At 31.7% G+C, this 11,203-nt stretch overlaps 1 protein-coding gene across 1 annotated transcript; it reads right to left on the minus strand.

Annotated features, from left to right (window-relative positions):
* Positions 1–1,117: 1,117 nt before the first annotated feature.
* On the minus strand, positions 1,118–8,384 carry LOC128951768 (laminin subunit alpha-2-like). The gene is made up of 14 exons (XM_054297037.1): positions 8,169–8,384; positions 7,875–7,976; positions 7,466–7,781; positions 7,341–7,400; positions 7,165–7,269; positions 6,982–7,105; positions 6,833–6,916; positions 6,649–6,762; positions 5,525–6,571; positions 5,317–5,457; positions 1,900–5,249; positions 1,665–1,807; positions 1,480–1,586; positions 1,118–1,404 (listed from the first exon to the last, which is right to left on the minus strand). The coding sequence occupies exons 1-14, from the start codon at positions 8,357–8,359 to the stop codon at positions 1,235–1,237; spliced, it is 6,054 nt and encodes a 2,017-aa protein (XP_054153012.1). The 5' UTR covers positions 8,360–8,384; the 3' UTR covers positions 1,118–1,234.
* Between the last annotated feature and the right edge of the window lie 2,819 nt (positions 8,385–11,203).

The following is an 11,203-nucleotide window of genomic DNA, read 5'->3' on the forward strand; positions in this document are numbered from 1 at the left end:
GATATAATTATTATTAATGTAAAAATTTTTGAGACAGCCTTTGAAGCTCTCCCTCTCTAAACTCATATCATTACCATTAACTTCATTAAGAGTTTGAGGAACGCCTCCAATATAGACGGGACTCTTGAGTGGGAGCTTTCGTTTAACTTTTATTGTTTCCACTAAATTATTGTCGTCAACGGCTAAAGACAATGTTTTGTCTATTTTATAGAGACTGATGTAATGCCATTGACCATCATTGAGGACTTCCTTATTCCTACCGATTAACTCTATTTGTTTGCGTCCACTAATCTCTGTAACCAAATACCCACCTCTTAGTTCAACTATAAGTGCAAAACGTTGCTTAACATTGTGTCCTCTAATAAAAAATATGAGACCATTTGCATAATAGGTCTTAAATTCAAATGTTATGTTAAAGTCTTTGGAAAATTCTAATGGATCTCTAAATAAACTAATGTGTGAATCAATTGAATCGTTTATTTTGATTGTTTTCATCTCAGCACAGGTATCATATGAGGACTGAGAGGACGCCATCATTCGCTCCAACCGATCATCAAAATCCAAATCAAAATTATAGCTAAATTCAAAAGATATGTTGTTTTTCATATAATTTTTAAGTAACTTAATATTTTTTATATTGATAAATCAGATAAGTTGCGTAACACTTAATATACGGTACAAGCATTCATAACAAACCATTCAAAAAATATATATAAGAAACATTTCTATAGATATTTGAAGCATAGTTTTGTTGCAATTCATTTATAAGTTTCAATTTTATTGAAAATGAGAAATAGATTGAATAAAACATTCAATAAAAAAATTCAAAGCTTGAAATAAAATACTGTATTAAAGTTTATAGTTTTGTTCAATATTAATGTTTATAAATATAAATATATTATATATAAACAACATTTTCATAATTTGAATGTAACATAAAATGTAAAAATGCACTTTAAAATAGCAAACATATAAAAAAGTATATAAAGTAATATTATAATGACTTTTAAGTGTGGATACAAAAAAAGTGTGAACAAATCAGACCAGATTTACATTCAATTGCAGTCAATATAAAAATATAAATTTTGAAAAAATAACAATAACATTGTAAAGCTTTAGTAAAAATTTTATGCAAAATAATATCATTCATTGTTTTACATGCAATTGTTGGACAGGTATTCAGACATGAAAAAGCATTTGAAGAGTTGAAAATATGTGAAACCGGGCAATCAATTTAATTGTCGACCAACCTATTAAGCGGTTCACTCTCGCGACCGATGCCGACACCTTCAAAGCTAACCGGTTCATTAAGTCTTAAAAGTTTACCGTTAAAAACGGCATCTCTGATGACACCCTTTAACGACTCCTTAGTGCCGGCCATTCCCTTCAATGACATTCCTTGAGCTGTATATGAAAATATTATTGCAATTAATATGGATTTTCTTAAAAGTAATTGCTGTATGAATATAAATAACTTACGCAAACCACCCAAATATAGACCGCCAGTGGTGGGCGCATCTATATCTTTAGTACCTCTGGCCAGTCGTGTTGTTCCGATTTCTTTGTCATCTAACGATAGTATTATTCTGTCAAAAGAAATAATTAATATTAAAATTTAAATATTAAAAATATTGTCAAAAGTTTTATTAAAAATTATGCCATACTTTCGGACTTTTTTGGAGACAGATACAGTATGATAGGCCCCGTCATTGACTGCCATGAGTTCTGCATTTAATATGGTTTCACCGACACCACCATTAAAACGAGCCTCAAGTATACCGTTGACAATTGATAATGAATAATAGTGCTGTCATTGATAATAAAATTGATATATTATTATTATATAATTTATACCAAAAATAAAATATTTTAAATTAAAAAATGTTTGTCACAACTAACCGAATCCCTAGAACGGGGACCTCTGGTTCCCTCAAATGTTGACAATAGTAAGAGTGCCTCGTCTTGAGTTGTTTTAAATGTGAAACTAAAATCTGCATCTTCTTTAAGAGGCTCACTATTAAGTTGGAGATAACCGGAGCCCTTAAAGCTGACAACTTTCTCTGTTTTCTCACGACAGCCCACTTCAACACCAAATGCCTCCTGTTGTAAGAGATTCAATGGTGTCGTATCTATTTGCGGGTCTTTAATACAACCGAGGAATGATTTGAATACGATATTAGGCCAGTGATGGGCTGTAAAGTTAGGCGTTACGCCACCTAAATATAAATCACTGTCCGATAACTCCATATTTGTAGGACTTCCCGACGGTATGCGTCCCTCAAGATATTCCTCATCAACAGACAAAACTCCGTCTAATTTTTCCCGTTCAGCATTCAATCGGACCCACTGTCCAGTATTATACTTGTTTTTAGTGGTCAGCGAAAGTCGCGCCGAATTTGCGACATTGAACTGATAAATAACTTTTCCTTCTTTTAAATAAATAGCTAAATAATCACCGGTTGATGGATTGGCTGTAAAAAAGAGTAGCGCTTCTTCATCAAAAGTCTTAAATTGAAGTGAAACCAAAAACTTCTTCTTATCGTATCTTCTAATTTGGTTTTCTATGACATAAGAGTCTTCTCCTTTAAACAAGAAAGTACTCAAGTCTTTGGGTTCGGTAGCGCCCTCTTTACATCCGTCACAGCCCTTATTGGTGGTAAAGTTCCAAAGACCGACTGGTTTTCCATCTAATGTTAACTCATAGAGACATCCGGCAAACGAGTTGGTTCTGACTTCCCTCGGAGGTCTGAAGTCTGGAGGAAATTCTCCGATGAAGAAGTTTGAGTCACGATTCAAATCCATTCGATTAAAGCCTTCGGGCGAAGTGTCGGAGATCTCAAACGGATCCAATTTGTTAGCGTCGGGTATCCTCTTAACACTAAGTATGGCCTCATTTCGGATACGATTCACTTCTATTTTATACCATTGACTGTCTTTTAACAATTGCTGGTCATTGGTCTCAATATTGAGAGTGTGGGCCAACATTTTAGTGCCGCCGCCGGCGTTCCAAATATAGCGGATCTTTCGGTCAACCATTTCAATGGCCATAAAGTCATCGGTTCTTTTGTTTCCGATAAAAAATAATAGCGCATCGCGTGCTTCATCTTTGATGGCATAGTTAAGAATAATATTATTAGAAACTGATGGTTCAATCTGTGCTTCATAAGATCGGGCGCAGACACCACTCCTGTCCGTACCCAACGACACCCGAATACTGGCCGCTTTCTGTCGGGCCAATAATATTCTATCCTTAAGTTCCTTAAAGTTAAGTTCCATCTGATTATGCAAACGATTAACTCTTTCTGCTATTTCTTCAGCTCTATCAGCGAGTCGTGAACCGTCACGAATGTCATTACGGGCCTCGTCTATGATTTTAGTCAAGTTGTCCAAACCAGATGTAGTTCCAGCTCTCAATCGGTTTAATTTTGGCATTAAATCGGCGGCAATTCGTCGATCAATATCATCAATTCGTCTATGAATATCTTCGAGACCATCTAAAATATTTCTCAACTTGGCTTCAACTCCTCGAAGAATACCCGATAAGTCTTTAGGTAAGGTATCTAATGCTTTGTTAATGAGATCGAGATTGCGTTTGCCATTTGCTAAGTCATCTGCGATCACATCTAATTTGAACTTTTTCTTTGCCAATTCTCTCTCCAATTCCGGCACTTTATTGTCTCTAAATTCTTTTGCCTGTTGTAATAACTCTTCACTTCTTAGTTTAGCATTTTTAGCTTTAAGAGTGAGTGCCTCATCTGTTCCGGGATACGCTTCTTTATAAGCTCTTTCTGCGGCTTCATTAGCCTTTTTCGCCGCATTTTCTGCAGCGGCCAATGCGTCCACTATTTTTTGGTAAACGTTTGCCGCTTTCAATGGATATTCAGCCACATCTCGAGTAGCATTGAAAAGTCCATTCAAAAAGTTCACTTGTCTTATGAGTTCTTCAGCGTGTTTCTGACACGGAATTACATACTTGTCGTTGTATTCTGGATTAAGTCGGGCCAGTATACCACGTCTTTCTTCGATCATTTGTGTATCGTTGTCCACTTTGGCCAGAAGTCGAGGAAGAATATCATAAGTGACGACAGCTTCAATCAACGCATTCTTTGCCGCTTCTAATAGTTTGTGAGCTTCTGTAAGTGTAATATTGGCCTCATCTGCATATCGAGAACTGTTAGCCACAGCCGCCACTATAAATGCAGTCACGGGGTATGACTCGCGAACCAATTTAACTGTTGTTTGTATAGGCGGTTGAACTTTGTTTTGGACTATTGATAATATATCTCTTAAAAGTTCTGCTAATCGATCCAAACGTTGCTTTAGAGGATCTGTATGTTTGCGATCAGTCAATAGCTGTCTAACTCTTTCCAATAAGTTTTTAGCTTTTCTTAATTCTCTGTCTGCTTCCTCAACGCGTGGTCTAAAGTCTCGGGCCTGGAGTTCACGTAATATACGTTCGGCTTCTTGAAGCATACGATCAGATATATGTCCGATTGGATCGTGATGTTTACGCAATTGATTGACAATCCCAATAATCATTGTCCACAATTCATTAAGCAGATCCAGTAGTGCTTGAGCTTCATTTTTAACCCTTTCGGCATCTTTGGCCAATACTGGTCCCCTGTCATACAATTCACGTGATTTTAAGTACAATATATCAGCCCACGTCTCGAGATCGAAGCTAATGCTGTAATTGCCAATGATTTGGTTGCCTCGAGATATCACTCTTTGATAATCATTAAAATTTGTCGATATTTTTGTAAATCTATTCGTTAAATGCAATAATCGAGTCCACGGAAGGTTTGCTACATCTGTTAGATTCGCTTCTTCGACCAAAACTTTAAGAAACTCCATGTCTTCCAAAAGCATAAGAATACACTTATCATCCAAATCGGCACATTCATCAATGACCCTACAGTGTCCTGTTATATGATCACACCATCCCGGTATTGATCTGTTAGTTTCTGGTCCACATTCACAAGGAAGACATAAACCTCCCGGTACTAATGGATTACCATAATATCCTTCAATGCATCGTTCACATTGATCACCGATATAACCAATTGGACAGTTACATATGTATCCGTATCTACTGTTAGGTTCATAGTGACAGGTCGGAGAAAAGTTGTTTGAAGATATAAGTAATGGACAGCCACACGGCTTACAGTCGTCCTCAAAACCTTGTGTGGCGTTACCATAAAATCCAGGCAAACATTCACCACAATTAGGACCAGTAGTGTTATGAAGGCCTAATGTTTTTGTAATACAAAAATATATATATTTTGAATTTAACTTAGTTTTATGGCCATAACTCACATGGAGAGCACTTTCCAGTGAATGGATCGCAAGATTCCGCGTGATTATTGCAGTCACACTTTTCACAGATACCATTAACCAATATATTATTGACTCGTCTATATCCCGGTGCACAGTATTGACATGATAGTCCAGCATAACCTTTTTTAATATTATATAACCATTTTAATAATATTCAATAATATAAATAGTTTTTAGGAAGTGATACCTGGAGGACATTCACACTTTTCTGTTCCCTCAGCTTTTTTGATACTCTTTGAAGTGTTGGATGCCTTTTCCATATCGATCTGATAGAGCCCGCCTTCAATTTGGTCGGTATGAAACTTTGCCCGAATCAGCAGTCGTTTCAAATCATACAAAACAAGAGTAAACTCTTCCCGAGACACGGATGCATCAGTTTTCTTGCCGTCGTCTCCCACTCTAAACCATCCTTTTTCTCTTAATGGCATAATTATAGTGGTATTTACTTCGTCCACTTCAGATGGTTTGTGCCATTTATAACCAATTCTGATATTATCGGGTCCGCCTTCAAGTATCATATCAGCGTCATCTGTAAAATATCCGGACACATCTCCTCGTGAAACAACATAACTGATGTGAAATTTAAGATCATTTCCATATGAATACAAATTTTGGCCCAAATAGTCTTCAGGTGCCTCCCAATAGTACAAATTCTGAGCCGACGACGGCATCTCATCGTTAGCTATAACCAAACGTCCAGTTTCTTTAGTTGGCGGTACTTTCACTTTGCCTGACAGGTCAGAGATCATCCAATCATCCAAATTATTGACAATCTCTAGTCCCCAATCACTTGAAGCACATATATTAGTGGCACCAAAACAGTAACACTCGGCACAACCATCTATATTGTCGTGATCGAGATTATAGTAACCACTCTTACATTTGTTACAACGAGTTCCCACAACGTTGTTCTTACACAAGCACTGACCGTCACAAACCTCAGTGTTTATAATACCGGCGTAAACACACGTACATTGAGTACATTGCGGATAATTTTTATATCCCGGTGCACATCGTTCACAGCGATTACCTTCAAAACCTTCCCTACAAAGACAATCTCCAGGTTTTCGGCCTTCAATTAAATGAAACACATCTTTAATACACAAATGTGAAATTCCTGGTCCACTACATTGACATTTAGAGCATGGATTAGGACTGTCCAGTGGAACACCTTCTGGTCTATAATATCCATCTTCGCATTGTTCACAGTTAATACCCACTGTGTGATGTCGACCTAATTATAAATAAATTAATAAATAGTATATAATTGTGTTAAATATAGGTTAGCAAATAAGTTGTATTAATTCATACATTTACTGCATACGCCTCCGCCTTCATAAACACCAGATTTGGAAAGACTTAACTTCTTGGAGGCGATGGTCTGATCGTAATAACATTCTTCTGAATGTCCAAAACATTGACATTCTGTATCCAAATACAGTATAATATTTATGTTATAAAAATTCAATTTTATAATACAAATATTGATACAAACCATTGCATACAAATCCCCAACTACTTGATGCCGATCTCCACTTCTTTTGGTTAAACAAAGGTTTACATATCTCACAATTGGTTCCTATATTTAAATATCATAATATATAATAATATTTTACAAAATAAATTTCTAATTGTAAATAATACCTGAAGTATTGTGTTCGCACTGACACTTTGGTAGCGCTGAGCCAATACTAGCCCTACATTCCCGTGCGTGACCATTACAAAGACATTGACCACCAATTGTAACGTCTTTGATGGTATAGAAAAACTAATTACAATAAAAAAATTAATTGACTAAAACCTGTAACCGATTTTTATGTCACTTACTCTTCTGGTAATAGCATTATCCATCTTTTCGGGATCTATTAGCTCTGAATGAAGTGTTTTAATTTTTTGTAGTCTAAGCCTAACGAACTGGGCTTTTGTAAACTCCTTTTATAATATATTTATTGAACAAATATATGAATAAACTAAATAATTAAAAATATTTTTAAAAAACTCACTCTCAATGTATCACTGGGTCCTTCAGCACCAGGTCTACCAGTAATCAATGATACGTGTGCCTGATTTCATTAAATATCAAATACTATCAGTAAAGTTAGTATTTAAACATATTTATCATTAATACCTCTCCGTTCTCAAGAATATCACTCTTTGAATAAAACGACGTACAGATGACTTCATCATCAGATCTGTACCTAACTTTGCCAATTGTAGGACGTATTCGGTAAGTATCCCAACACTCTGTATCTGACAGTGCAAAGTATTGCCACGGCCTATATGTTTGGCCATCAACTGAATGTTCAAGAATCCAATTGCCAGGAAGTGGTGATATCGCCGACTTAATGATCACATGTGAGATCTGATACACTTGTTTGAGATTTAAAGTAATAGTAATCCATTCATATTTTTTGCCGTACTGTAATGTCGGACTTTGCCACCATCTGAGTACAGATGCAATCAAATATCATAACATGTTTTCCGACAGTTTTAATATCAAAATAAATTTGTAAAATAATTTTTAAAAATCAACTGACGATTCGCTTCCATCGATGACATTAGCAATCGGGTGACGCTTAGAGATGTCAACATTGGCCGCATCGCATATATTGCACTGACCTGGAGTAGTGTCCGATGGGCTTTGGAAAACATTAAGCAAATGATTAAACTAAAATATTTAATAAAAATACATTTAATATATTTTTTAAATAAAATTATCTATTGAATATTAATTTAATATTATTAAAAGTATACAAAAAACTGTATTTATTTATTTTTAAAATATTTTTATTTAAATAAATAAGATTATAAAATTTCAAAAAAATATCTACCGTTTAAGCACATGCTCTACTAATTTACAATAATATTCGGGACCCGTTTCACCACAAGTGGCGTTCACTGTTATGATAGCACCGGTCGCCAGATTAAACACATTTGGCGACAAACCCTCTGATAGATCAACATTTTCTATGTGTTCAACAATAACAACAGTTAATATAATTAATTTGATAAACAAGTACATCACTGACACTATTTATTATTATCTTAAAAACTTTTAGATAACTTTAAACGCAATTAAAATTTAATTCATAATAATTTGATTTATTAAAACTTTTTTTTTTTGATCATATTATTAATATAAACATTAATCTCATATCTATTATATTGTTTTATATGGATTCCAATGACTTTTGAAAACAGATGTCTTCAGTGGATGTGTTTAGACAGCAAACCAAACATTCATATGTTAGACACGAATGAAATATTCAAACCAAATGAATATTTGTGAAAACCTGTACTAAACATCAATAAACCAATAGTCATAAAAACTTATCCCAAAGGTGTGTCCGCCTCTTCAACAACAGCGCGCACAGGTATACTCTCATTTAAAAGCACTGTTATGTGTTGCAAACTTGCAGTGGGAAAGGTATGAATAGTTATATAGTGAAAGCCAAGGAACGTTTAAATATGTTTACATTATATGTTACTATAATATCTCCGGATTTTTCACACCTAAGTGCGAAATATTTGTTTTAATCTTTAAACATAAGATAAATATACAAACAATTAATAGACAATTGTCTTAATTTAACTAAAAGATTATCTATGCATTGAATGTCAAAATGCAATATAAATGATATGACTGTTGGTTTTCTTTCAATATTTCTATTTGTAAATTTTGAATGTTTTTTGTATTATTAATTTTGAGTAAATTTGTGATTTTCTAGTTTTTTTTAACTTATTATTACATAAAAAAATTTTGGCGCAAACTTTACTCCGAGCTCTGGTAGAAATAAGAGAGTTTATTGAGTTAATCCCTTAAATAAACAAATCTTAATAAAAATAAATACAAGTCTTATCACTTGTATGTGTACTAAGTTTGTATATATACTGTAGACATAAGTTATAAAAATTATGTCAAACTATGATATTTGATTCAAACATTTACTATTGAATATTTAAATTTATATTCTTTATTAAAAATCCAAAGATAATACTGTGAAGTTTGAACAGTGTTTACAGCAATCAATACATTTGTCGGACACAATCTATAAGGTTATTACTACAGTACTTAAACAAACCAACAGTACTTTCAAATATTACCCTTAAATGTCAAAAACAATTATTGCCTTACATTATATGATAAACATCATCGACAAGAGTGAAACTAATTTATAGTTATTTATTAAATTAGATATTTGTGGTATATTTAGATATAAAATACTAAATAGTTAATTTTATTATATAATTTGTAAAATATATATTTATAAAATTAATAAATTCTGTTTATTATTTTATGATTCTTAAAATGATTAAATGAATTTTTAAATAAAACACAGTTTAAATATTAAAAAGTATTCAATTATTTAAATTTAAATTACAAATATGAAAAATAATTGTATACAAAATTGATGGAAACTTATTTATTTGATTATTGTATAATTTATAATAAATTTTTCTTATTTGTATCATTCATTTGCACCAATACTTTGTGGTGACGGCTCATACATATAGAATATTCTCCACCCATATCTGTGTTTTATACTTTAAGACCAAATAAGGAATTGCTGTTTATTTCTAAATACGTTTATTAATAATATTTGATAAAACCTTAAATACAGTTTTGAGTGGGCTTTCAGTATAACTATATTTGTGTCAAAAGTTTGCCTTACAGTATAAAATTATTATAGTTTTATAAATATTATATAAATGATTTTCAAACAGATTATATAAAATTTTTGGACAATCTTTGAAACGGTGTATCAATTAAATCTATTTTATAAATGCATATTATGTTATATTATATATACTTTTTATAATTAAGAACAAGTATATAAAAACGTAAATACAGTATATTTTTATGTACACAAATGAGATGTCAGTTTAGAAATAAAACACTATATTTTAAATATACTCTTTAAAAACTATTATTTCAATAAATAGTTTATATTAATTTAAATGCTGTAAATTTTATATGCCTTTCAGTATATTTTCAATATATATATATTGTAATAAATTGATATGAATACAGATATACAGTATAATAAAACAAATAAGAATCGATTAATAAAATCAAACAATAATTTGTATAATAATACTAGCAGTTTAATGAATATTTTAAAACTTTATTTAATTTTGTTGCTATTTTAATGGTTTTCATTTGTAACTATTATTTGCAATAAATATTTTGAATACATTTTTTGCTTTAATTATAAAATTACTGAACAAAAGATCCGGTCTAACCTGAAAATGCAATATTATTGTCCAAATAAGGCCTAACGTTAGCTTTGGATTTCCATCCAATATATCATCAGCTCTGATGTTAACCAGTTTTATCTATAATTTTATTATTATATATTAAAATTGTATATAAAAAATAAAATATTAAAACATTATTTCTATTAAAAACATAATATTTTCATTCAATTTTGTAAATATCACAAAATTATTAAATTATTAATATTCAAATAATTATTTTTTTGAGAATTTAATTAAAATTATTTTTTCTAAAATTAAAAATCTTTCTCCGTTTAAGGAAATCAAGAAATATTTGAAAGTTTTGTAACATATGAACCCTCATCCGCCCCCTCACGAGACTATAATTCTTATAAAATAATAATAATATATATTATGTATTAGTATTGATATTTAACAAAACCTAATAACCTTTATAAAATTACTATTAATTATATTTTTTTAAAAATTAATATAATTATATAAAATAATATAATTAAATTAGAAAATAATATTCAAGCTAACAATCATGTAAGTGATATAAAAATTAAAACTTAAAAAATGAATTATTTTAAATTAATTAAAATTAAAATATTACATTAATTAAATTTTACTGCAATAAGAAATCAAA

The sequence above is a fragment of the Oppia nitens genome, unplaced genomic scaffold, assembly GCF_028296485.1.
Source record: "Oppia nitens isolate AA-2021 unplaced genomic scaffold, nextdenovo-longstitch-racon4-pilon3 scaffold1_pilon_pilon_pilon, whole genome shotgun sequence".
Taxonomy (NCBI): Eukaryota; Metazoa; Arthropoda; class Arachnida; order Sarcoptiformes; family Oppiidae; genus Oppia; species Oppia nitens.